A 27,352-nucleotide genomic window follows, 5' to 3' on the forward strand; every position below is an offset into this window, starting at 1 on the left:
GCCGGGCATGGTGGTGGGTGCCTGTAGTCCCAGCTACGCGGGCTGAACCGGAGGCGGACTGCATGACCGAGATGGCCCACTGCACTCACCTGGCCACACGACTAGACCAAAAAAAAAAAAAAAAAAAGGCCAGGTGGCTCACCCTGTAACCACACCTAGGAGGCAGACGGCGGATCACGAGGTCAGGAGATTGAGACCATCCTGGCTAAATGGTGAAACCTGTCTCTACTAAAAAACAAAAAAATTACTGGCTGGTGGTGGGCCTGTATCCCACTACTCAGGAGAAGGGAACCGGAGGCGGACTTCATACTGAGATCTCCACTGCACTCACTTACGAGATGAGACTTTGTCTCTTGTTTATCTGATACTCAAAATTAAATAGATGGTCAGGTGCGGTGGCTCACGCCTGTAATCCCAGCACTTTGGGAGGCCGAGGTGGGCAGATCACGAGGTCAGGAGTTCGAGACCAGCCTGGCCAATATGGTGAAACCCCATCTCCACTAAAAAAACAAAATTAGCCAGGGATGGTGGCACACACCTGTAGTCCCAGTTACTCGGGAGGCAGAAGAATTGCTTGAACCTGGGAGGCAGAGGTTGCAGTGAGCCGTGCCACTGCACTCTAGCCTGGGCGACAGAGCGAGACTCCATCTCAAAAAAAATAAATAAATAAGTGTCCTGATTTTTTTCTGGCTACCCTAGGTGGGCGTAAACAAGTACCCCAGTAGAAGTATGACTGAGGTTGTAGGTATGTGTGTCAAGGAGGGGGCAGATTCTACAATCACAAAGGAAGAGAAATCAGTTTTTTCCTGGATAGACGCAGAAGAGGAGAAGTCTTTGTGGAAAAGGTGATATTTGAACTGAGTCTTGAAAAATGAGTTTGTTTGCACAGAGTGGATTATAGGGTGGATGAGAGGCATGGAACCCGAACTGGTTATTGCTGATTGCCTTTATTTCCTCTCACTTCTAAATTCACACTGTTCATTGTGGCCATGTCCTGTCCTGCACGGTGTGGTTCTCAGCCCTGGACAGGAATAGAGTGGAGAGGTGAGGACCTCTTCCTTGGGCTCTCCGTCTCAGCCTGAAGACTCTGCTAGTCCTATATTCTTTAGATTTTTATTTATTTATTTATTTTTTACTTCTTACTAGCCAGTTCATCATGGCTTCAATTCCCTGTTACAGTTCAAAATGCTTATATTAAACTTTCCCTGCCTGCTGACTGTGTGGTGTCTCTCTCCTGATGGCATCCAGAATGACACAGAGCCTTCTCAACAGAGGAAGTAGCATGAACAAAGACAGGGAAGTGTGAAACAGCCTGGTGCGCTCCCAGGATTGAACAAAGACAGGGAAGTGTGAAACAGCCTGGTGCGCTCCCAGGATTGCCAGCAACTTCAGGTGGACTTGGGGAGGGTCCTCAAAAAGCCTGGAGAGGTCACCAAGGGCTTTGAATGTTATACCAAGGAGCTCGGCCTTTGCTCCGAAAGGAGCCACTGAAAGGTTTTAAGTGGGCGTGGTTAGAGATGTGTTTCAGATGGATCACTTGCTACTGTGTCTAGTACGGATGGAAGTGGCAAGGTGGGAGCCAGCTAGAGCTGCCATAGTTAGAGCCGTGCAGGCAACAAGCACAGGTACCTTGAGTTAGGGCAGAAGCAAATGTGCAAGGACAGAAGAGATGTGAGGGACAATAAGAGAGGTGAGGGCTGGATGAGAGATGGTTTCCAGGTGTCTAGCTTGCGGGACTGGTACAGAACACAGGGGATGTAGTATTTTAGCATGTGATAGGGGTAAGATGTGGGGAAAATGTGAGTTCAGTTTTGTACATGTTCAACTTCAGGTGCCTGTGGCAACTTCAGAGGGCCAGGAGGCAGCTGAATATGCAGGTTTGAAACCCAGGACAGTCTGGGCTGGAGAAATCCAAGGAGTCCCAGCTTGAAGCCAGGGTAGTGGTGAGATAATGAGGCATAAGACAAGAAGCGGAGACTAAGGAGAACCAACATTTAAGGAACAGGTGGAGGAACAGGGACGGGCCAGTGAAGGAAACCAAAAAGGAGTGGTCAGAGTGTCGGGAAAAACAAAACCAAACAGAAGAGCTGAGGGACCGGTCAACAGGGCCAGATGCAGCACAAAAATCAAGCTGCATCAGAACCGAAAATTGCCCGTTAGGTTTTCTCGCAACATGGTGGCCTAAGGACTTGGGCTAAATTTCCTGCTGAAAACAACTTTAAATACTAGACTCTATCTATCTTTAAAATTAAATGCATCCATAAGCTGGCAAAAACGTAAGAAGCACACTGAGGCCAAAAAAGTAAATGAAAGCAAGAAGCTACAAAGGTAAGCAAAGCCCTGTCATTGGCTTTCATCTTGAGGGCAGTTGCCGAACCCAGTGAACCTGATCATTGGTTTTCAAGGGGTCCCTGAGCTTATGAGAAAGACAAAGCCCACGGCCCCCTCACCATGGGGAGTCTATTTAGAAACTTCTCCATAAGGCCAGGACCTCAAAGGCCAGTGTATGCCTACACTGTGAAGGTGAATTAGAAAGAAACCTGCCCCTGTCTGACCTAACCTTGGTATAAGAAAGGGTAATAATCTCCCCCTGAGAATTCTTTTTTTTTTTCTTTGGAGACAGAGTCTTGCTCTGTTGCCCAGGCTGGAGTGCAATGCCGCAATCTCAGCTCACTGCAACCTCCACCTCCCAGGTTCAAGAGATTCTCCTGCCTCAGCTTCCCAAGTAGCCGGGACTACAGGTGCCCGCCACCACACCAGGCTAACTTTTGTATTTTTAGTAGAGACAGGGGTTTCACCATGTTAGCCAGGCTGGTCTCGAACTCCTGACCTCGTGATCCACCCGCCTTGGCCTCCCAAAGTGCTGGTGGTGTGAGCCACCGCGCCCGGCCTTCCCCTGAGAATTCTTAACTACAAGCAGGCAGTCGTCTGGTTTTGCAGACCAAATTCACATTATTTTGGTAGGCTGAAAAACTTCAAAGTGATCATTTAATTTGACATGAACATGGACTTGTAGTGGTTCCAGGTGACCAACAAAAGCTCCCTCTCCCCCTCTGCTGAGTTTTGGGATGTTCCTTCCTGAATCTGCAGACCTCTCCCAGGGTTGCCACAGGTTCTTGCCCCCATAAGTCTACACTTGTTCCTTAGAGAAGAGCCCTTCTGGCTTCCAAAGACTTATCCGCCACTTGGCTCTAAGCTATCCTGCACTAACATCCAAATCTCCTGGAGATCACCTTTGGTCTGGCCTCCGGAAATGCCCCCAACTCTCCCCAGGGCCTACTTCGGTCCATCTGTCCTAAGTAGTGTTTGCACAGGATGTTCAGGAGTCATTGCTGGGAGACTGGGCTTCTTTCTCTGCCAGATGCCTGGAACCCGCAGGGGTGAGGAGGAGCCCTGGATGGGAGGCAGGAAGAAAACACATACTGACTAAGCTGTGGTCTCTGGGCTGAGCCCCCCACCCCTAAAACCCCCTTAACTAAAATGAGTTTCAGAAGAAGCTAAGGTCTCATTGCTAGAAAGAGGCATAAACAGGTTTTGAACTCAGGACTAAGTCCAGAATTTGTGCATTTAAACCCCACTCCCAACACCATCTCCCCTGCCCACCACCACCTCCACCAGTGAAACCGCCAGCCAGCACCAGGCCCCAGGTATTTCACACCCTAGGCACAGGCCTGGAATCAGTTACTTTATTTTGGCTTTCTATTTCCTCCTTCCAAATGTCTCCTGCCTCTCTTTCTTCCTTCAATTTGTCTTTCATATTGCAGATTTTTCTAAAATGCAAATGTAATCATCATTGCTCACTTGAAACCCCATCATGGTTTCATATTGCACTTAGGATAATGTCCAAACTCCTACAAGCATCTATTGCTACCAACTTGTCTTTCCAACCTCGTCTGTTACTCATACCCTTCCCCTTCCCCACCCCACATATATCCCCTTAAAATGAATATAAATTACTTGCTATTCTTTCTTTTCTTTTTTTTTTAGACAGAGTCTCACTCTGTCGCCCAGGCTGGAGTGCAGTGGCGCGATCTCAGCTCACTGCAAACTCCACCTCCCGGGTTCAAGCCATTCTCCTGCCTCAGCCTCCCGAGTAGCTGGGACTACAGGCGCCCGCCACTACGCCCGGCTAATTTTTTGTATTTTTAGTAGAGACGGGGTTTCACCGTGTTAGCCAGCATGGTCTCGATCTCCTGACCTCGTGATCCGCCCGCCTCGGCCTCCCAAAGTGCTGGGATTACACGTGTGAGCCACCGCGCCCGGCCCACTTGCTGTTCTTTATTGATGAAGACTTGCTGAATGACTTAGAGTCCTACTGGATTTTGCTTACCAGCTAAATGGGCCCCTCTCCTTCCCAGGCTCTCTATTCTTCCAGCTCAGATCAAGTTTCTCTTCTCAGGGAAGCCTTCATGGACCTTCTCAGGCCTCAGCAGCTACTGCCAATGCCAGCTTCCTCCATTTGAACAAAACTAAGGAGCTCTTTGCACTTTTATTTTTTTTCCTCTTCCCTGCTAGGGTAGCTGGCAGGAGTTAATAAACAATAAAATACAACTGGAGGGGTGAGAGGCAGGAACTACCGGGGCCTGTGGCAGACCAGATCTATGGCACGGTCTGCCACCCTGTCTGTGTGCCAGGGGCAAGATAAGCCTAACTTTCCCCAAGCTCGATTTCCTCATCTCATTTGAAATGATGAATAAGAATACCCACCTCAGAGCTATTAAGAAAATTGAACCTAAGGTATGCAAAGTCCTGCTCCTAGCACTTAAATGTAAGCTACTCTTACTCTAGTTACACATAAAGTTACTTCCAAAAACCTTACGAAAGTGCCCGAGCACTGTCCATGGTATGTGGTTTCCCGGTTGCTTATTGGGTGGTCCCGAGAGCCTTCCTTTTTTCCTTCCTGAGGCGTGCCAAGTGCCCTCTCCTCTTCTCTGGGTGGTGCTGACGCCTTCTTCCCAGGCTGCACCTTTGCTGGGCCGGAGGATGCCGCCGCAGCGGAGCGCCAGAGTGACCAGGCAACCTCCCCAGCCTCCACCCTCTAGCCCAGGCTCCCACCTCCGTCCTCCAGCCCCTCGAGTCACGTCGTCCTACTAAAGAGTTGGGCCGCAGCGCCCCACGCCGGTCTGACCCGGAATGCCTGCTCGCCGCGGTAGGCCGAGGACAGGCGGGGCTCTGCAGGTCCCCAACCCACGTGCTCCCGGCCTCCTCCGCAGGGCGCCGCCTTCCGGCTAGGCGCAACATGGACTACATTTCCCAGGGTGAACAGCGGCGGGGCCTAGACTCTGCCGCGGCCTGGGGCGGCGAGCCGCTCCACCGCCTGCTCAGGGGAGCGCGGGCTGGCGCGAGGACAGGGCTAAGGACCCGGAATGAGTTTCCGCGCAGTTCCGCTGGGCCGTGCCGGCCTGTGCCGGGCCGTGCCGAGCCAGAACTGGCAGGAATGGGGGCCTGAGTTGGCGGTGCCGGGGACAGGCGCTCGGGGCAGCCCGCGCCTTGCCGAGGTCCCTGCCCCGTCCCGGCCGGCCTGGCTTGTCTTGTCAGTCACTGGGGCGGAGGCAGCGGCTGTAGCGGGGTTGTTGCCGGGCAGTGAGCACAGCGCGGGCCAGGCCGAACGGAAGGAACCTGCCACAGCCCCTCAACTCCACGGACTCTTCGCTCCAGACTAGCGGAGCTGCATCTCCGCGCTTCGTTGGACGCCTCCGTAACCACGAAGGGCTCTCTCTCCCGTGACCCTCCAGCCCCATGACCTCTTCATAGCACCCGAGAGCTCACCCAGGCGGGGGTGTTGTGGGTACAGACCATCGACCCTGTGACCCCTCAAGAGCCAGGGACTCGGTTTCCCCCGCAGGCCTCCCTCCCCTGTGACTCCCTCCACACAGATTCTGGGGACAGAGCTGTTACCTACCACTAGGATCCCCGCCTGAGAGCTCCTCACTGACGGCTCCCTCCTCGGAGTCCCCTTCATTGGGTCTCCTGAGAGCACCGCTTTTGGTCTCTGGCAAGCCTCCCACCCCCAAACGAGGTGGGGAGGCCTCGGCAGCCATGCCTGCCCTGGGCCCCCCCTCACCCCACCACTCCTTGGGCACCCAAGCCGGGGTCTAGCAGGGGGCCAGCAGCCAAGGGGCTGGGGCAGGAGACAGATCAGGGCCCACCTCCCTGCCAGGGAGGGAGCAAAGATGGAGCGGCGGGAGGAGCAGCCGGGGGCTGCAGGGGCTGGAGCAGCACCAGCCTTGGACTTCACTGTGGAGAACGTGGAGAAGGTATGAGGGCTCTGGGGTGGGCACTCCAGTGACAGAGCAGAAGTTCTGGGGACTGTCACTAATGGCAGAGCTCAGGCCTGGGCTGGGTGCCCGCTGGTATGGTGCCCCCAGAGCACCTGGCATTTGCTGTCTTTCTGGGCAGGCAGTATTGCAGTGCCCTCATGGGCTATTTTTGTCTTTCCTTACAGGCAGGTCCCCTGTGGATAGATACTCTAGGGTCTTGGGATGGTCCCTTCAGGGTGCTGTGACTTAGCCTTCCCTCCAGACTGGCTATTTTCCAGCTCCATGGGAACTGCATGAGCAGTGCAGTAGGAAACTGGGAACCCAGGAGACCTGCAGCTCAGTCTCCTGGAATTATACTGATGCCAAACCATCCTGGACCTGGTTTTGTTGAGCCAAGGGCTCAGAAAATAATCTGGAACTAAAACAATCTGAGTTGTTTCGACTCTTTGGAGAAGGGTCCTTCCTTTATTGGATGGAAGCCAGACCAGTCCTGAGCAGGCAGGCCTGGGGCTATCTCCCTTTGTTTTGTGCTGAGTCCAAGGGTCCTGGCCCTGCTGGGAGCCTTACAGGGCTCCTCCCTACTTGCCTGCCCACATAGCTCCCTGCCATGGCCCTCCCAGGCTCCCCCACTGCCCAGCCCATCTTTCTGAACTACCTCTTTGGTTCTTTTCTGTATCTGCTCCCTACAACCTGAAATGCAGGAATGCATGCACCCTGGGATGAATGGGGAGATGGGGCTCCCTTAATTGAAAGCAGGGAATGATGTTCACTTGCTATCCTTAACCCCCGTTTGCCATAACAAACAATGAGGATGCATCTCTTCTGCCTGCTTTGGCGTCCCTGAGGGGCCAAACAAGGGCCAATGGCCATAACTGGCTGTCAGGGGTACAAATAGAGCTAAGCTTACTTGGATGGAGCCTGCTTAGGGGTCAGGGTCCTGGCCACACTCTCCCGCCCCTTGGAGCAGGGCAGTGTTGGCATGGTGGTGCACTGTTCCATGTGCTATTGGGAGATAAATCTCACTGTTTTCTTCCTTCATAAAGTCGCATTGGAATTGAGACCCTGGGGATTCTGCCAGTGGAGAGCACTAGGCGAGGTGTTTGCCAGGGCTGCAGCTATGGCCAAGGCTTCTCTGGATCAGTTGGTTGGACATGTGCCCTCTGAGGAGTGTTCTCACCCTCTCCTCCAGCATGTCTGTGCCCCAGGGCTGCCTGGCAAAGTCTTAGTCCTGCTCTGATTTCACACTGGCTTTGGTCCCAGCATCTGGAGTGACCTAGGGATGATCATGGGGGAGCTGAAAGGAGCTGTTGGAGTTGATGGGAGCAGCTGTGCCTGGGAGGGTCAAGTCCCCTCAAGCTGTTCCATGCCCTTCTCAGACTTAGCTTCATCCCTGTGAAGCTATTCCTTCCACCTGGGCCTTGCCCTCAAGTGCCTCCCCTTTGGGGAGATCAGCCTCCTCTTTTTTTTGTTTTCCTGTGGAGATTCCCTCTCTGAACCCACAATGTTTTGCTGTAAGGAGAAGAGGATATGGTAGAGCATGGGCAAGGTTCAGGCTCTCAAGATAACAGCAGGACCCCAGGCCCAGGAAACACTGCAGAGCCCTGAGCTCTCCCTGCTCAGCCCCTCAGTCAGGGAGCGGGAGCAGCCTTGCAGGACCAAGTCACGCCTCTGTTCTGGGCTGTGGCAGGATCCAGAGTGGCCAGCACCTGCTCAGTCCTGTGCTGTCCTGCAGGCGCTGCACCAGCTCTACTATGATCCCAACATTGAGAACAAGAACCTGGCTCAGAAGTGGCTGATGCAGGCCCAGGTGTCCCCACAGGCCTGGCACTTCAGCTGGCAGCTACTGCAGCCCGACAAGGTACCAGAGATCCAGTACTTCGGGGCCAGTGCTCTTCACATCAAGATCTCTCGCTACTGGAGTGACATCCCCACTGACCAGTATGAAAGCCTAAAGGCACAGCTCTTCACCCAGATCACCCACTTTGCCAGTGGCTCCAAGATTGTACTGACTCGGCTGTGCGTGGCACTGGCCTCACTGGCTCTCAGCATGATGCCTGACGCTTGGCCATGTGCTGTGGCAGATATGGTACGACTCTTCCAGGCTGAGGACTCGCCGGTGGATGGGCAGGGCCGCTGCCTAGCCCTGCTAGAGCTGCTGACAGTGCTGCCTGAGGAGTTCCAAACCAGTCGCCTACCCCAGTACCGCAAAGGCCTGGTGCGGACCAGCCTGGCGGTGGAATGTGGGGCTGTCTTCCCACTGCTGGAGCAGCTGCTACAGCAGCCCAGCTCACCCAGCTGTGTGCGTCAGAAGGTGCTCAAGTGTTTCTCCAGCTGGGTGCAGCTGGAGGTGCCACTGCAGGACTGCGAGGCGCTCATTCAGGCTGCCTTCGCTGCTCTGCAGGACTCGGAGCTCTTCGACAGCAGTGTGGAGGCCATTGTGAATGCCATCTCACAGCCTGATGCCCAGAGGTGAGCTAGTCCCCACTCACCCAGAAGACAGCCTCTTTGGCCAGACACACATCCATCCATCCATCTGTTCAATAAACATTAATCGAATGTGTACTGATACCTGGTCCTGGGCTGGAGATACAGCAAGGAACCAAAGAAGACATGGTCCCTGTCCTCATGGTTCAGACAGGGAGGCAGACATTAAACAACTAATTATCAGTTATTCAATTAAAATATTTGACTCTCTTTTCCTTCTCTCAACTAGTCACCAAGTCCTGGCTGTTCTCCTCCTGACCATATTGCAAATGTATTTTTTTCCATTTCCATTGCTACCACCTTAGTCCAAGCTGTCATCATCTCTCTCCCCAGATTACTGTAGAGCTTGTCCTCACTCTTGTACCCTTCATTGTCCCAGCAGCCAGAGTGATCTTTTGAAAATGAGGATCTAATCTTTCTGATCAGAAGCCTTCAGTGGCTTCTCAGTGCTCTTAGGTTAAAGCTCAGAATCCTTAATGTGACTCATAGTGGTGCTGCACAGTATGGCAGCACCGGCCTCATCTCATGCTACTCTCCTTGCTCTCTACATTCTCACACAGTTTCTTTCATTCCTTGAATGTCCCATGTTCCTTTCAGCCTCTGGCTCATCACATGTACTTGACACCTTGCCTCAGCTTAAACTTCATTTCCATAGGGAACTCCTCAATGGATTCTTAAGGCTAAGTTTGATCTTCTCTCTTATATTACCTCAGAGCTCCCAGTATTTTTCCTTCTTAGCCCATAACATGGTTTCTCTCACCTCTGTGAGGACAGGGACTCTGTCATTTTACTTTGTCACATTGTGCTTGGCACATGGTAGCATTTGATATTTTGTGAATGGAGGAAAGTAGGAGTTGCCTGAGTTGGGAGGGGTGGGGATGGAAGGGATTGGGGGAGGAAGGTGGATTGTTCTAGGCTTTAGGAACCACAGCAGGTGCAAAGACTTGTGGGCAGCATCATGATACATTCAAGGGCCCTAAAGAAGTGAATGTAGTGAAGTGTTTGGCAAATGTTCACTGAGCATGTCCTGTTTTGGGCCCTGTGCTGAGCTCTGGGAGCACAGAGACAAATGCTTTAGCTTCAGTCTCAGGAGCTCACAGTCTAGTGGACACATGAATGGCAAGTACAATCAACATGATGAATCCTCTGATGGAGAACGCAGGGGCCTTAAAGAACCCAGAGGAGGCTTTCACTGAGTCTGAGGGCTGTGAAAGGATTCCCAGAGGTAGTGACAACCCAGCTGTGTAAGAGTTAGCCAGATGGAAGTGATGGATGGGGAGGACATTCCAGCCCAAGCAAGGGAAGGGTGAAAGCCCAGAGGGTCTGGTGATCTGTAAATCATTAGATGTGATTAGACAGCAGGATTTAAGGGCCAGAGTTATAGGAGACCTGGGCCCAGATCATGCAGGACCTTGGCCAAGTTTAAGATTTTGATCTTCATCCTGAAGGTGATATAAAGATATTAAAGGATTATAAGCAAAGAAAATGGCCTACTGAGACTTGTGGTATGAGCTGGATTAGAAAAAGTGAGACTGGAGGTCCTGACGCTGACATTTCAGAGATGGGGCTTTGGGACCCTTGGCAGAATTGGAAGGGAAAACCATTGAAAGAGACTTCATGGAAGAGTGGCTAATGACTCAAGCCTTGGCATTAGTCACATCTAAGTTTGAATCCCAGATGGTTCACTTACTAGATCTGAAACCTTGGATAAGCCATTCCTAAGGCTCAGTTTCCTCATCAATAAAATGGGGATGATGATATCAACCCCACAGAGTTGTAAAGGTTTAAATGGGATAATGTGCATAAGTCCTGCCCCTGGTGTTTGGTAAAGAATATTATGACTCCTTGAGTAATGGGGGTTCTTTTGTGGTCTCTGCTAGGGTTGGGATGGTCAGCAGCATGCATTTGTACCTTTGGGTTATTGATACGTTACATGTTTTAAAATGGGAACTGTGTGTATATGTTCTACCTTTATACTTTATGTGATCAGTTAATGATAACTTTATTTATTTATTTTGAGACAGAGTCTCACTCTGTCACCCAGGCTGGTGTGCAGTGGCACAATCTCGGCCCACTGCAACCTCTGCCTCCCGGGTTCAAGCGATTCTCTTGCCTCAGCCTCCAGAATAGCTGGGATTACAGGCGTGCATCACCACGCCCAGCTAATTTTTGTATTTTTAGTAGAAACAGGTTTTTGCCATGTTGGTCAGGCTGGTCTTGAACTCCTAACCTCAGGTGATCCATCTGCCTCTGCCTCCCAAAGGGCTGGGATTACAGGCATGAGCCACCATGCCTGACCAACTGTTCATTTTTTAAAAGAGAAACATAGTTACTATTAAATGGATTAAGGCTGTTTACTTTTAGTATTGGTCATAAGAAGTAGAAGTGGAATCATGCAATAGAAAGTAGGCCTAGTTGTTCAGTGGCTAAATTTGAAAAGGAGTTGGTTTCCTATATATATATGTGTGTATACATACGTATATATATATATGTATATGATACACGCACACACACGTACATAGACAATGTGCTTAACCTTTTAAAACTTTAAACAAAATATTGGGGTTGATTTTAAAAAATAAAAGATTGTTTCGGTATGAGGATTAAATAAGAGAATGTGAAGCTTTTAGCATGGTTCCTATATACTCCGTAAACGGCAGTTGCCAGTATTTGGTTTCATTATTGTGTTGCGAGTTATTATGATACCTATCCCCTGGCTTCCCAGGCTTTCCACCTTAAGGTGGATACCTAGTCCCAGATCTAGGTCTCTGTTGGCACCCTGAAGCTCAAGTGCTGGGTGGGCTCTGACAGTTGGTGACTAAGGGAAACAGATCAGGGCAAGTGTGTGGGTGATGTGAGGTGTCCTTGGATACACCCAAGTTTACCCGCCCAGCCAGTCTCAAGGGCTTTGGCAGGTAATTGATGCCCCTTCTCCTCTGAACGAATGAGCGAGCAAGGAGCCAGTGAGGTAACCCACAGCCTCCTTGGCGCCCATTGGCTGCAGCCCCTTGGTTGCTTAGCAACTCTCCCCATTTTCTCAGCTCTGCTCCTGAAGCGAAGCTCTAATTGCAGGTCTGGGCTGAGCTCCGTGTGAGCAGCAGCGGAGGAGTCCCAGCAGCCCTGCCTCGGCTACTTGAACTGACCGATTGGAGCCAGGCCTCTTGGACCCAGCCTCAGCTGTGGTTGTAATGACATCCTCCCTGTCTCCTTCCCCCAAACCTAGAAACCTCTGGGACCTCAGACTTGTTCTTCTGTCCACTCACAGGTCGCAGACACAGGTGCTCAGGTGGTAGGAAATTTATGCAAGAACTTCTTCCCATGGGTGAGCTGCATCCAGCCCAGAATCCGAGCCTGGCCCTTGCTCTACCCAATCTAATTTCCCAGCTTTGGCTTGTGAAAGTCACCTTCAATGACTTTGACTCCTGGGTCATCCAGGCACACCTTCCTCAGGTGTCCTGACATTGGCCTTCCCCTTGGCTGAGCTTGCACTCAAGTCACCCTTTTCCTGCTCCTCCACAGCTGTTGCTGCTTCCTGGCTCTCCCCTTTGAAAATTTTTTTTTTTTTTCCTGAACTATGTTTTTAATGCTGGAAAAGCTTTTCCTTGGGAGTTGGGGAGGGAGGGAAAGTGAATTAGGCAGGCTGTTGGGGGCTCCCATCAGTTAGGACTGGAGATATGGGCTGAGACGTACATAAATCCATTGGGGAAATTCTGGTTGGGCCCTGAAAGAAAAGCAGACCTGTAGGCCGGGCGCGGTGGCTCACGCTTGTAATCCCAGCACTTTGGGTGGCCGAGGCGGGCGGATCACGAGGTCAGGAGATCGAGACCACGGTGAAACCCCGTCTCTACTAAAAATACAAAAAAATTAGCCGGGCGTGGTGGCAGCGCCTGTAGTCCCAGCTACTCGGAGAGGCTGAGGCAGGAGAATGGCATGAACCCGGGAGGCGGAGCTTGCAGTGAGCCGAGATTGCGCCACTGCACTCCAGCCTGGGCGACAGGGGGGAGCCCCGGCTTAAAAAAAAAAAAAAAAAAAAAGAAAAGCAGACCTGTAGCAGTTTAAGGGGCAGTTTCAACCTTTATTCTGCTTCTAAGTTGTTGTATGACCTTGAGTGATATGATACTCTGAGCCCTTTGAGGCTGTATTATCCTTGATTTGTCCTATTATGAGGCTCAGATGAGACAATTAAGAACCTTCGCCAAGTACCCTGCCATCTGCATGAACTTTGGCAGGTGGAGGAAGGAGTCTTAGAATACAGCGGGAGCTGTGGGGGTCGAGCGCTACCTCCTGCACCCATCTCAGCTGCTGAGGAGCTTGTGGGCCCTAGCCTTGGCCCTGCCCCTTCTCTTTGTGCCAGAGTCTGGCCTGAAAATGCCCATTGTCTGGTGGTGCAGCCAGTGTCAGGGTCAGGAGACTGAAGCTATCCCGGCTGTCTCCAGGCAGCACCCCCTGGGGCTGTTTCTGGGCTGGGGATATCCTGGCATGGACGACTTTTCCTACCAGAATGGGGATGTGGAGAAGGAGGCTGATGTCCCTAGGCTGGTTGCCTCTTTTTGTCCTTCTCATCCTCCCACCAAGGATATGAGGCTACTGCCTAGCAACCTGCTTGGGGCAAGTCCAGATAGAACTCCCTCTGGGATCCTCAGTCCCCAGCTCCCTAACATAGATTGCTATGGTGACACAGAGGGGTCCCAAGCATCTGATCCCCGCTGTTAGAGTGTGACTACCTCTGCTTAGTCTCATCTCCACAGACCAAGGTGCTGGAGAGGGATCCAGTGGGCTGAGCCAGGCTTCTCTCAGTCCCCTTTGTATACTGGGCTGTCTGTCCTTCTCCTTTAGATATCATTGTGTTTCAGGGCTCTGATCTGGACCCTCTTATTTTTTTCTCATTCAACACTTTCTCCTTGGGCAATTCTCATCTATTCCCATAGCTTCAATTACCAGCTGTTAGCTGATGACTCTCAAATCTATGGCTTTTGCTCTAACCTTTATGCTGGGCATCAGGGTTTTACATCCAACTCTTTCTAGATGCTTCTACCTGCATAACCTATCAGGTGTCTCTGAATCAACTTGTCTAAGACTGAGCTTATCACCTTCCACCTCCCATTAAAGGTGTTACTATTCCCCGCTACTCACCCCACGGGTCTCAGTAAATAGCTCCACCGTCTACTTAGTTGTTTAGCCAGTGACCTGAGAGGTGTCTTTATTCTTCCCCTTCCTCATATCCAGTCAGTCATCAGGTCCTGTCTGTTTTGCCTCTTAGCTCTCTCTCTCTGAGTTCATTGTCTACTTCTCTTCCTCCCTGCTGCCACCACACTCCTCAAGAGTTGGGATTTGGTGGTAGAGGGTGGAGCGGATGGCAGGGATTGATGCTCTCATGAGCTGTTGCTGCCTTCCAAAGTCTTTAAAAAAAAAAAAAAAATCAGGGCTTCTGAGCTTGTGTTTACTCTTCTGTCTCCCACTCTTTTTCAATCACCCCTGACAGACTGTATTAGTTTCTTAGGGCTACCATAACAAAGTACCACAAACTAGGTGGCTTTAAAGCCAAACAAATTAATTGTCTCACAATTGTGGTGGATAGAAGTCTGAAATCAAGGTGTTGGCAAGGCTGTGCTCCCTCTGAAACCTGTAGGAGACTCCATCCTTGCCTCTTCCTAGCTCTGTGGTTTGCTGGTGGTCTTCAGTGTTCCCTGGCTTCCAGCTGCATCACTCCACTGTCTACTTTCGTCCTCACCTGGCATTCTCCCTGTATGTCTCTGTCTTCACATGGATGTCTTCTTATAAGGACACCAGTCATATTGGAGTTCAGGTCCATCCTACTCCCATATAACCTTATCTGCAATTATCTTATTTCCAAATAAGATCACATTTTGAGGTACTGGGGATTAGGATTTATCAAAAAATGTATCTTTTTGTGGGGGCATAATTTGACCCATGACAGTCTGCCCTCTGGTGCCCCAAACTTCATGTTATCCCCACATGCAAAATATATTCACTTCATCTCAACCTCCCCAAAAGTTGTAACCTAGCTGGATGTGGTGGCTCCACTTGTAATCCCAGCTACTCTGGAGGCTGAGCAGGAGGCCGAGTCTCTTGAGCTCAGGAGTTTGAGACCAGCCTGGGTAACATAGCAAAACCCCATCTCAAAAAAAAAAAAAAAAAAAAAAAAATCTTAACCCATTCCAGAATCAGCTTTCAGTCCAACTGGAGAACACAATCCAACCCATAATGCCGACCTTCTCATACTTCCTTCTCAGAGTTCTTCTGGGGGTCCCTGACCTAAGGTTCTTCCCAACATTGGGAACATCAAATCTGCCGTGTAGACCCTGACCCTTTTTTTGCTTAGGATTTGATAAGGGGAGGGGAGCTTTGATGGAAGACAAGGAGATTATGCCTTTCTCTTAAAGCCAGTGTAGGGGTGAGCAGAGAGCTCTGATGGATTTTCTCACCTCATGCCTCTAGGTACGTGAACACACTCCTGAAACTCATCCCGCTGGTGCTGGGTCTGCAGGAACAACTGCGGCAGGCAGTGCAGAATGGGGACATGGAGACCTCCCATGGCATCTGTCGCATCGCTGTGGCCCTGGGCGAGAACCACTCCCGGTAAGGGGTGGAGCAGCTGGGGGTGGGATAGTAGGGCCGTCTAAGAGGTGGGGTTATGGAAGTCCCCAGAGAGGTGGAATGACCTGACTGTGTCTCCTCCTCCCCAGGGCCTTGCTGGACCAAGTAGAGCACTGGCAGAGTTTCCTGGCGCTCGTCAACATGATTATGTTCTGCACAGGCATCCCTGGCCACTATCCTGTCAATGAGACCACCAGCTCCCTAACCCTCACCTTCTGGTACACGCTGCAGGTGTGTCTGTGAGACCTCCAGTAGGACTGGGCTGTGGTGGAAGAAGGTGGATCATGGGCTTCTATGGCTGCTGGTGAGGTGGCTAATTCTCTTCCCTGGCTCTCTCAGGATGATATTCTATCCTTTGAGGCAGAGAAGCAGGCTGTATACCAGCAGGTGTACCGGCCAGTCTACTTCCAGCTGGTGGATGTGCTTCTGCACAAGGCCCAGTTCCCTTCTGATGAGGAATATGGATTCTGGTCCTCAGACGAGAAGGAGCAGTTCCGAATTTACAGGTGATGGTAGCAGGCCACCTCCTCTAAAATGGAGTCCAGAAATAATGAAGGCAATGAGGGAAGGGGCCCAAGGCCAGGCTTTCTGAGTTTTGGGGCTCCTTTCTGTTTTCTAGGCATTGTTGCAGAGTTGTGGGGGTACTGGGGTAGGCTCCTGGGCTTGGGGGCAGGATCCAGGGTCAGGATCCAGGCAGTATAAAAGGCCTTCATCTGCTTCTCAGGGTGGACATCTCAGACACGCTCATGTATGTCTATGAGATGTTGGGGGCCGAGCTGCTCAGCAACCTCTATGACAAGCTGGGTCGTTTGCTCACCAGCTCAGAAGAGCCCTACTCCTGGCAGGTACCTCCCAAGCCTGATTCCCTCAGCCCTCCCAGACCTGTCACACCCTCCTCCTCATCCAAGCCAGTGGCACCCTCTTTCTCCAGCACACAGAGGCCCTCCTCTACGGCTTCCAATCCATCGCAGAGACCATTGACGTCAACTATTCTGATGTGGTGCCTGGGCTCATTGGCCTCATCCCACGGATCAGCATCAGCAACGTGCAGCTGGCAGACACTGTCATGTTCACCATTGGTGAGACCTGGCACACACCCATGACCATATTCCCAGAGCCACAGCACCCGACCCTGGCCACAGCCAGTATGCTGGATCCTATCCAGAATGGGAGAGCCACATGCCTACACACAATCAGTGTTGTAACAAACTGACTGTCCTGGCAGGTCTAGGGGGTCCATCTGATGGCACACTGAGCTGCAATTCAGTGAGGCTAGTTTACTGTCAGTGAAACAGCAGTGCTGGGCCTCTGTTGAGTAACCCCTTCCTGCTTCTCAGCTGTAAGGCTCATGTTTGAGCATGCACATGCATATGTCCTCTGAATGGAGCAGTGCTCTGTGCTGGGGCTGCAACTTGACCCTGCCAGGAACTCTGCTTGCCTCAGAGACATGGTACAAAGCCAGCCTGGCCTGCCTCAAAGATCCTTCTGTCTCCCTCCTTCCTCCAGGAGCTCTGTCTGAATGGCTGGCTGACCACCCCGTCATGATCAACAGTGTTCTGCCCCTGGTACTGCATGCCCTAGGCAATCCTGAGCTCTCTGTCTCTTCTGTGTCCACCCTCAAGAAGATCTGCCGAGAGTGCAAGTATGACCTGCCTCCCTATGCTGCCAACATTGTGGCTGTGTCCCAGGTATGCAGGGGCCCTGGATGGTGCTGGGCCTCAGAGCACACTCTGCACTGTGCTGATACTACATTCCTTCTTTCTCCCCGCAGGATGTGCTGATGAAACAGATCCACAAGGTGCGGCTCAAAAGTTTCTAGGGGTCTCCTTGGGGGTCTTGTGGGAATCACTTATCCCTGAAATCCTGTTTTTTGGCCTTCCCCTTCCTCTTATCCCTTATTCTCTGTTTTTCTTCTCCCAAGAGGCTCATTTTCCTTCCTACCTCTCAACTAGATGTGGCCAGGACTGACCATCAATGTTCTGCCCCACAGACAAGCCAGTGCATGTGGCTGATGCAGGCGCTGGGCTTCCTGCTGTCAGCTCTTCAAGTGGAGGAGATCCTTAAGAACCTGCACTCGCTTATCTCACCCTATATCCAGCAACTGGAGAAGCTGGCAGAGGAGATAGTGAGTGAGCTCTGGGGGCCAGGGAGCGGTACTGAGATGCTATGGCTGATGAGGGGTGAAGTTGGAGCTGGCTGTCAGAGCTGAGGCTCAGTGATCTGGGGACCAGACTGGGGCTAGGAGATCTGGAGCTTGGTTTGCTTCTCCCTGCAGCCCAATCCCTCCAACAAGCTGGCCATTGTTCACATCTTGGGGCTTCTCTCCAACCTCTTCACCACACTGGACATCAGTCATCATGAGGATGATCATGAAGGCCCTGAGCTTCGGAAGCTGCCAGTGCCACAGGGACCCAACCCCGTGGGTGACATTGTCTTTGCCATCCCCCCAACCCCCACCTCTGGGAATGTCATTGTCACTCTTCAATTCTGTGGGTAATGTCATTGTTCTCCCTGCCCTGTGGGAGTGATATATTTGGTCCTCTGACTCCATGAATGACCTATAATTGCCTCAACTCTGTGTGTGATGTTGTCCTTGTCCCCAGCCCAATTAGGGTGATGTTATTGAGATTCCTCAGCCCCATGAGGAACATTGACGTTATATCCTTCAACCCTTAAGTGATGTTGTTATGGGCCCCTTTTCAGCCCCTAGCTCTGTAGGGCCTTCTACTTCAACATTTATGTCCCCTGTGGGCACTAAGGATGCTCATTACATCCTCCGCGTGTAATAGTTTTGGCCTTCAAGTTGCTCCCAGTGTAGAGGAAATTCAGGTTGCTCAGATTGTCACAAAGCAGTGTGATAAGTCCGGTGGTAAGCTTGGGCATAGGTTTTGGGGTGACCACTTACAAGCTGCTTGATCTGAGGCAAGCCTCAGCTTCCCATTAAAAACTGTGAACATTGAAATGTCTGGCTTACTCAATTGATAGAACTGTGCTGGATAGTAGATGTGGTCTTAAGTGAAGGTAGTTTGCATATTGTAAAGTTCTTTACAAATATAAGGGACTGCTTTGGTCGTTGTTCCCAGAACTCCCTCCCGGATTTCTCCAGGAGAAAAGGAAGCCATAGGCATCCTGGCCTCTCTGCTTAACTCCCCAACCCAGTTTCAGTTAGCCTCTTGGCTTTAGACCACACCTGGGCCACTGTCATCACACAGAGCTGCTTCTTTACATGGTAGTCATCATCCTGCCTTTCCTCACCTCCCAGGATCTCAGTCTGCTCTCTGCTCCTCCATAAGCTGGGAGAGCAGCTTAAGCCTGCATCTGTGCATTCCTTGGGGCTCCCTACCTCAAGCCTATTTGAAGGAGATAGCATCTCCACTTCTTCAGAGGCTAGCTCATAGCCTTGGTTTTACAGAGCAGAGATAGATAGGGAGAGATTTTTTTTAAGTTTACAAAGTTTTTGTAACCTTATGAAGCACTTGTGATATCTCTGCTTTGCAGTTTGAGGCTTCCTTTGAGATGATCCCTAGAATTCAGGATATACTCCTTTTTCAATTCATGAGAGAGTTCAGCAAACCACTTCTTCCCCCAGGGGTCCCATGCCCTGGGTCCTCTATGTGCATTCCGGGGTAATAGGTCTGAACTGCTCCCCTCCTCCCTGCCACCAAGTCCTTCTCAAGTGGGTCTCAGTGGTGGATAGCAGAAGCGCCTCACTTCTTCCTGTGCCTTCAGGTGGTGGTGGTGCTGCAGCAGGTCTTCCAGCTTATCCAGAAGGTGCTGAGCAAATGGTTGAATGATGCCCAGGTTGTGGAGGTGAGCCCTGACCCTTGCCCTCTGCTCCCATAGTGACTGCTCAGAGGTGTAGCAGGGTAAGATGTTACTGCCACACTTCAGCTTACAATGGTTTGGAGAAAACAAGGGAGGTGAATCCTGCCCCATAGAGATAAGGAATCTTTTGGGAAGACATTTAGAACTCCCCAATATCATGAGAAGTGCGTAACGTAAGGACTCTAATATTAGGGTCGAGTGACAGTCAGGCATCTGTTTTAGCACCAGAGACCTGCCTTTGGTCCCTTTTCAATTCAGGTTTTTTGTTGCCATTGCTGCTCCCTGAGAGGAAATGTTAGAGATGTAAGTCGCAGGAGTTAAGTTCCGCAGTTACATCCTGTGCCCCTCAGTGAAGGGCCTTTGCCCCTGCCTTTCAGGGTGAGGGTCAGACTTGCTTACCTTCCTTGGTTTGCAGGGCCAGGCAAGGCTTATAGGTAAGGGCCCGATCTTAGGCCCCCTCTGTGCAGGGCTTCAGCGCTGTTCTAGCCAGTCGTGACCTGCTGACCAGGGCCCCTTTGCTTTCTTCCCAAGGCGGTGTGCGCTATCTTTGAGAAGTCTGTTAAGACACTGCTGGATGACTTTGCCCCCATGGTGCCACAGCTGTGTGAGATGCTGGGTCGGATGTACAGCACCATCCCCCAGGCCTCTGCTCTTGACCTCACTCGACAGGTGGGCCTTCTGTTTGGGGCAGAGATCCTGACCCTGGGTGGGGGCGGGTCAGATGGCTGCTGTGGCTGGGGTCCCCACTTGAATTCCAGGGATATTGCCCTGTCCTGGTGAGACTGGGTCTCAGCTGACCAGCATTCCCTGCTTTCTTGTAGCTGGTCCACATCTTTGCTCATGAGCCTGCCCACTTTCCCCCAGTTGAGGCCCTCTTCCTGCTCGTCACCTCCGTCACACTCACTCTCTTCCAGCAAGGTAGGTCCTGACCAGGGTCTCTGCTGCTGCTGCCACTGCCACTGCCTCTGCTTCCCCAAATGGGGAGCCAAAGCTGCCCACTCTGTTCTTCTCTGTCCCCTGAGTCACACGTGGGACTTGATGGGAAACCTGTGAGATCAAGCACAGCACCTTACAAATAGTTGAAACCTTAGGTTCAAGTGGATAAGAGGGTGAATGATGTCTTCTGCTGGCCTGCTGGGCTCAGGGCCAGTCTGGATATGGAAGAAGGAGGTGGGGGTGGGAGGTGGGCAGAGGCTCTGAGGGGCTTGGGGCACTAGGCTGGCTCCTTTACTTTGGGATATAATGAAAAGTGGAAAGAGCACGGGCTTTTGAAGTCAGCTAGACCTAGATTCTAAGTTCATCACCACCAACTAGTTGTGTGTCCTTGGGCAAGTCACTTACCTTTGCTGGGCCTTCATTTCCATATCTGTGAAACGGAGATACCATATACTTGAAATGATTGTTTACAGGTATTAAAGTCACATCTTCTGGGCCCCTGGCTCAGGGGCTTTTGCACAGTGAAGTACTCAGAGACTGCTGGTTCTTTTCCCTGCATCAAGGCTTAGTACTTTCTAGGCCAGAAGTCAAGTACCTTTGGCTGTGGTCCTAGCCCTCTATTCACTGTGGCCCTTTGCCTGAGAGAGTTGGGAGCAGGGGCTTCATTCAGGCTTCTCGTGTTGTCTAATCCAGGCTTCCAATTTGGAGAAACAAAAACAAAAACACAGCACTGCTCAGCTAGCCTCATGAGCCTTGCCTGGATTCGTGGTCACAGGTTTGAGGCTCACCAGGGGTCTCGGTTGGTGTCCAGAGTACTCACAGCTCATACCCTCAGTGCCTGATCTCATGATCCTGGCCTCTGTCTCTGTGGGCCATGGTGTAGGTCCAAACTGGGGAGAAAACTGAACCAGAAACCTGGTGTGGTCATCCTCAACTCCACCTCTCCCACTCCCCGTACCCAATCTGGGAGAAGCCCCATTGATCCTGACTCCTGATTCTCTCTCGGTTGGTCCACTTCTACCCACCTCCGTGGCCACTGCCTCAGTTTAGGGTCTCACCTGGATTATCAGCAACCTTCTAGTGGGTTTTCTTGGCATCTCCCCTTCTCTCCAACCTGTTCTGCACACTGCAGCTATAATCTTCATAAAAACACAAATCTGAGCATTTGTCATCCCGGGCTTAAAACCCTTTCGTTGTTCCCATTGCCCTCAGCTTATTGTTCCATTCCCACCCACATGACAAGGCTCTGGCATGCCTCTAATGTCCTCTCCTGCCAATGTCCTCATGACTCCAACATTCCAGCCACACTGCCTCTTCCTTATCGTGTCCCATTTGATCCCTGTGCCTTGCTCCTCTGACTGGAATGTCCTATGCCCTTTACTGGGTGAACTCTCACTCCTTCATGCCTTAGAAAGCAGGAAGACTGCATCACTTCTCAGAGTAATTTCTCTCTGAGGCAGAATTGGGTGCTTCTAACTGTACTGAAACTGCATCCCATACACACTGCTGACACAGCACTGATCACACACGATAATCAGCTTTCATGTCTGTCTCTCTTACTAGACTTAAGCCCCTCAAGGGTAGGGTTGAGTTTCTTCTCTCTGCATCCCCAGTGCCCAGAATGAGGCCAGAATACAGCAGGCCACAGACACTGTTAAATAAAGGAGAGGGAGGGCTCCCTGCCCTTGGAAACTTTCCTTCTCGTTGTCTGGCCCACCTCTAGCAGGGTGGCTGCTGAATATCAAACCTGCATGGCGCACATTGGGCCTCACTTTCTAGGACTTAAATAACTCAGGGTTCAGATACCAAAGGGACAGGCTTTATGTCTTGGTGACTCTTCATAGCCTAGAGAAGGAAGCAGCGCAGAGATTATCTGCTTTACAGATGGGGAAACTGAGCATTTGTGGCTTGCGCAAGATCACACAGCTACTTAGTGGTGTCTTAGGCAGATGGTTTTGTACCACATCCTCCTGAGAGTGGAGAAGCCTGAGGAGCTCCAGGTGCATGCCATATTCTTGCCTCAGGAATAATCAGAACTGGAGGCAGCAGTGTCCAACATCATATATGTTGGGCTTGTTGGTTGTCTCGCTGGACAGGATGGCTCCCATACCTGTTATGCCATCCCAATCTTAGCCATTCCTTCCTCGGGCTCTGCCTTCCCACTGGACCATGGGATGACACATTGGCTGCTTTCCCTGTTTCTTGGCATGTCCAGATGATGGGAACTAGTCCTCAGCCCTGAGCTTGGCTCTCTGCAGAGTCTGTGTCCATGTGGAGGAGCTTTGCTGGGGCGGGGCTCTTGTTTTTGGCCTTATGATGCTGTTTCCTCCTCTGGGCCCTGCCAGTGACTTGCCAGGCCATCTCCAGAGCATGCTGGGCACTGCCCTACCTAAGCAAGGTCCTCTGGTTTAAGTGGACCGAATAGATTATTTTCCTTTGCCAGACCAAGAGCCCTAAGGCCATTGAAGTGAGGTGGCACTTACTCAGGCTCTGATGCCCTGGCCTTTCTAGGGCCCTCAGATAAACCTCGAAAGGAGATACCAAGGACTGACCCCCCCCACCCCCCCACCGCCATCCTGGCTCTCCTCTTCAATGACTGGTTGATGGGAGGTATATGCTAGGAGCAGTGTAGGGCTACCCCAACCTGCCAGAGGCCACAGTAAGTGTGGTGGCTGTTTCTTCAGCTATATGGAGTCCAGAATCGCTCAAGTACCAAGGGAACATGAGGGGATGGCCTGAGGAGGAGTGGGGAGTAGGCGGAAGGCCCCTTGGAGGGAGCTGGGGCAGGCCCGTCCTTCACTTTGCCGTCTCTTTCTGTTGGGCTTCTCCCAGTTCATGGTTTTTGTATGTTTTGTTTCTTTATCTTGCTTCCTGCTGCTCATGTGCCCCCACGCTGTCTCCCTGCAGGCTCTCAGTCCCACATAACTATATGAGGTTGAGTTGCTGTTTGTATAATTTTTTCTTAAGTTCCATCTTTATTATATTTTAGGGCCCAGGGATCATCCTGATATTGTTGATTCATTTATGCAACTCCTGGCACAGGTGTGTTTTAGTTTTATTCATTCACGTTCTGTTCTCTCTCTTTCTCTTTCTCTTATGTTGAAATTCAATTTAAGCCTATTTTTAGCTTTCTGTTGACAAATTTTTTTTCTGTTCAGTTGAATAGAGTTTCTTCATCTGTTTCCGTGGAAGTTGACAACCCAACATCCTCCTTTAGTGCCCCTATGCCTCACTAGCTCAGTCTTCTGCAAAGACCAGGGAGAGGCTGATCCCGAAGGGAGGGAGCTGGGCTGGCGTTGGGTGGGGAATGGGAAAGGGAGGGGGTGGTGACTGCGCCCAGCAGTTTCTTGTTGCCCAAGAAGTTCACGGGTAGGGCTGGAGTTGAAGGGTCTGGGGTTCACTGTCCCCGTGCTCCTGCCGGGAACTGCCTGCCTCAGTGCCCCCAGCCTGCTCCTGAGAGGTAGGCTGGGAGCAGCTCCAAAGCGAGGGGCTGAAGAGGAATGTGCTCTGGGCGGTGGAGCCCAGAGTTGGGCTGTTGGAGAGGTTGAGCTGCTGCTAGGAGGTGGAGTGCAGGCTCCACATTAGGATGTTTGCATTTTGTATGTGTTTCAGTGTGTGAGACCTTATTTTGTATGTTTTGAGTTTGGTTTGGGAAGGGAACAGAAATCACCTATAAGTAGTATGTGAATTGTGTTGGGTGCTGGGATGAATGTGTGCCTTGATGTGTGCTGTATGTTGATGTGTTGTGTGTTTTGTGTTGTTTGTTGATGTGTTAGGCCTTGATGGATTTAGAGCGTGGACATGTGTTGGAGGTGTGTGTGTGTTGGGTTGTCGGAGTGTATATTATGGAGGATAGGAGTGTATGTTGTGGCATTGGTATGTCTGTATCAGAGTATGGTTTGGAGATGCATGTTGGGCTGTGGGGGAATGAAATTAGTGTGATGGGGGCTTCTGTGTGTTAGGGGTTCCTAGCACGCAGACCCCCTAACCTGTGAGTTGGGGCAAATGGAGTGTTTCTTTGCTTAATCATTCCACAGATATTTATTGAGTGTGTGATACATGCTGTACTTTGCTAGGTACTGAGGATATGATAGTGAGCAAAAGCAGGCACAGTTCTTGCTCTCCTGGAACTTACAAGTCTAGTTTCTGGGGGACGGGTAGGGTGAGAGGAGGGAAGAATAGTGAGTGTTCTGGGCCTGGATGGATATGTGTGTGGGTGTTTTCAAAGGTGTATCTTTGATGGGGAGGGTGCCTGAATGTGTGTTTGTGGATGGGTATGTTGGGAGAGTGCACAGGGAGACTGTGGGAAGGCTGAGGGTGTAGGTGTGTGGACATGGTTTGGGGATGTGCAGGTGTTTGGTGTATGACTGTGTAATGAGGGTGTGTTCCAGATGGAGAGAGTGTGTGTATGTTAGGGGTGTGATAGAAGTATGTAAGGAGGGCATTTCAAGTGATGGTGCATGTGGGGGTGTTTGCACATGAGTAAACATGGGGGGTAGAGGGGATGTGAGGGGCTGGAGGGTAGAGGTCTATGTGGTATGCAATGGGGGCATTGCTGGGGAGCAGCAGTGTTTAAGGATGGCCGGAGCTGTGCAGAGCATCTCCTGTGACCTGAGGATGTGCCAGTCATGTCCTGGTACCACTCGGGGCAGGCCATCTGCCCCCTTCACTTCATCTCTTCCCCCTCACCCACAGCAGCACTGGCTCCTTGGTGTGTGTATGGCCGAAGAGGGCCTGGACACAGGGTACCCTGGGTGAAGGATGGGGCCGAGGCTCCAAGGCTCCTGCTGTACTTTCCTTCTTCTTGAGCAGGAGCTGGAGGGTGCCTCAGGAATATAGGAGGGACATGGGAGGAGGGTTGTTGGGCTGAGGGCTCCCTGTCTGGCTGCCATCTCTTCTTCCTGCTACCCTGTTCACAAACCTGGGGTGCTTAACTCCCTCTGTGAATCAACATGAAGTCACTGCTGGCAACCTAGAGCCCGCCCGCGAGACATCTGGCCCTGATGGAGGGGAGAGGGAAAGCTGTCTGGAACCCAAACTTTCTGCATTATGATCCCCACCCCCAACCTCTCTCACATACACCTGCACATTCATGTACACATACATGTACATAGCATCCCTTGAGCTGTCCTCACCTGACCTACTGAACTGTGAGGTGGTCCGGGTCCCCCAGAGATGGCTGGGTAGCTGATTTTGGCAGCCTCTACCTGTGAGGTGTGAAGTTGGGGGCTGGGGTGGCAGGTGAGTGGGGGGGGATGGTCTTTGGAGCTGGCTGGGGCTGGGCTTACCAGCTCCACCTCCTGCAGGCTCTGAAGCGGAAGCCAGATTTGTTCCTGTGTGAACGATTGGATGTCAAAGCTGTGTTCCAGTGTGGTAAGTGGGGCGAGATGGACAGGTGGGCCTGGGGCTCCCCTAGAAGGATCATTAAACTGATCTGCCTCTGCCTCTCCCACAGCTGTGCTGGCCCTCAAGTTCCCTGAGGCACCTACTGTCAAGGCCTCCTGTGGCTTCTTTGTGAGTCCAATGCTGAACCCTGACCCACTGCCACCCCAATGCCCTGCCCTGCCCAGGACTCCAGACAGTAGGGCTGGGGTGTACAGGTCTTGTCCTCAGGGAGAGCTGGGAAGGAGCTGGGCTGATGGGCCTCTCCATCCTCTGCAGACAGAGCTGCTGCCTCGGTGTGGGGAAGTAGAGTCTGTGGGAAAGGTGGTACAGGAAGACGGTCGTATGCTGCTCATAGCAGTGCTGGAGGTGAGATGGAGCAAAGGGGGGTTTGATGGGGTTGAGGGCCCCACATTGCTGAGGCAGCTGGACTTCTGGGAGGCTTGAGCCTTTGGTTCCCTAAGCTCTCAGATTCTGTTTCTTCTTCAATTAAATGGCTGAAAGTTGTTAGGATTGCTGTGGGGATCAGCTGGCTCTCAAAAAGCAGCGCTCACTGTGATGTGCAGTTTGGCTTAGGAACTGTCCAGAGGGCCTGGGGCAGTTAGGCATTCTTGCTGCAGAAGGGGCAGAAGGGGCAACACCCTGGTGTGCTGAGAACCCCTCTCCCTCAGGCCATTGGGGGCCAGGCCTCCCGCAGCCTCATGGACTGCTTTGCCGACATCCTGTTCGCCCTGAACAAGCACTGCTTCAGCCTCCTGAGCATGTGGATCAAGGAGGCCCTGCAGCCACCTGGTTTCCCCTCTGCCCGCCTCAGCCCTGAACAGAAGGATACCTTCAGCCAGCAGATCCTTCGGTGAGCAGAGCTGGGGTGGGCCTGGGGTCAGGCAGAGAGGGGGCAGTGGTGGTGGCTGGTGCTAACCTGCTCTTCCTTTTCTCCTTCAGCGAGCGAGTGAACAAGAGGCGGGTGAAGGAGATGGTGAAGGAGTTCACACTGCTGTGCCGGGGTCTCCATGGCACAGATTACACAGCTGACTACTGAGGGGTGCCCCCATCCCACCCACCCCTTCTCTTCACCCTTCCCTATTCCCAAAGAGTAAACCTGGACCCTCACTGCTGTCTCTGCCTCCTTTCTGCTGTCACCACCACCTAACTGAAAGCCTGGGTCCAGAAGGCCTGCGGGAAGGATGGGCGGATGCTTGGACCCAGGCCTTGGGAGGGAATGGTGGGAACACCCTCTAGCTCCCAGGTTGGAAGAGATATTGCTGTAGCCAAGCCACCTAGCCTGGAGCCCTTCAGAATACTGTCATTGCCCTTGGGGTGGGGTGGTTGCAGTAGTGTCATCAACCCCCCATCCCCATTAAATTAATCCCAACATGCATGTATGCATACATTTATTTAATCAACAGCGCTGAATATTAGGCCCCTAGCTCTGTCCTGCATTGTTCTGCCCTGAACAAAGGTTGATTTAGCCCATAGCTACCATGCTAACTAACCTGGGAGAATGGTGAGGAAGTGAGGGAAGGCTGCATGGAGAAAGTTTTTGACAGGAATGGCAGGCTTTCTAGGTAGAGGACTTGAGGCTTTGGGCTGCAAGTGGGGTAGGGCTGGGTCCATTTGAGAAGGAAGAAATGGAGTGGAGTTTTGACTTCCAGGAGGGGTTTCTGGTGTGGAGTTACACAACATCGAACTTGCATATGGTTGAGGAGGGCTATAGAAAGGGGCTGAGTGTATGTGTATTGGGGGGTGGGTGGGTAGCAGGGAGGTGAGGGAGAGAAGATACCTCAGCCGCAGAGGAGAAAAGAGGAAAGTAGGACCTAGTGTTGTCCATATGTCCGCTGCTCCCCGCT

The 27,352-nt window shown here is 51.7% G+C and overlaps 1 protein-coding gene across 3 annotated transcripts; it reads left to right on the forward strand.

The window, feature by feature from the left end:
* Nucleotides 1–5,345: 5,345 nt before the first annotated feature.
* IPO13 (importin 13) lies at nucleotides 5,346–26,883 on the forward strand. 3 transcript variants are annotated; one of them, XM_032160518.2, is made up of 20 exons: nucleotides 5,352–6,257; nucleotides 7,993–8,729; nucleotides 15,204–15,344; nucleotides 15,452–15,593; nucleotides 15,702–15,868; nucleotides 16,087–16,207; nucleotides 16,294–16,441; nucleotides 16,869–17,050; nucleotides 17,134–17,160; nucleotides 17,353–17,487; nucleotides 17,638–17,781; nucleotides 19,092–19,172; nucleotides 19,719–19,856; nucleotides 20,009–20,105; nucleotides 23,113–23,165; nucleotides 25,430–25,496; nucleotides 25,579–25,637; nucleotides 25,785–25,874; nucleotides 26,177–26,358; nucleotides 26,448–26,883. In XM_032160518.2, exons 1-20 carry the CDS (start codon nucleotides 6,174–6,176, stop codon nucleotides 26,542–26,544), a joined length of 2,892 nt encoding a protein of 963 aa, XP_032016409.1. In that variant the 5' UTR covers nucleotides 5,352–6,173; the 3' UTR covers nucleotides 26,545–26,883. The 3 variants fall into 3 exon arrangements, 2 of the variants coding, with proteins under 2 accessions (XP_032016410.1, XP_032016409.1); XM_032160519.2 differs by lacking the exon at nucleotides 25,785–25,874 and having other exon boundaries at nucleotides 5,349–6,257; XR_009214569.1 differs by lacking the exons at nucleotides 23,113–23,165; nucleotides 26,177–26,358; nucleotides 26,448–26,883 and having other exon boundaries at nucleotides 5,346–6,257; nucleotides 25,785–25,849.
* The last annotated feature ends 469 nt before the right edge of the window (nucleotides 26,884–27,352 follow it).

This window comes from Hylobates moloch, unplaced genomic scaffold (genome assembly GCF_009828535.3).
Source record: "Hylobates moloch isolate HMO894 unplaced genomic scaffold, HMol_V3 SCAFFOLD_8, whole genome shotgun sequence".
Classification (NCBI taxonomy): domain Eukaryota; kingdom Metazoa; phylum Chordata; class Mammalia; order Primates; family Hylobatidae; genus Hylobates; species Hylobates moloch.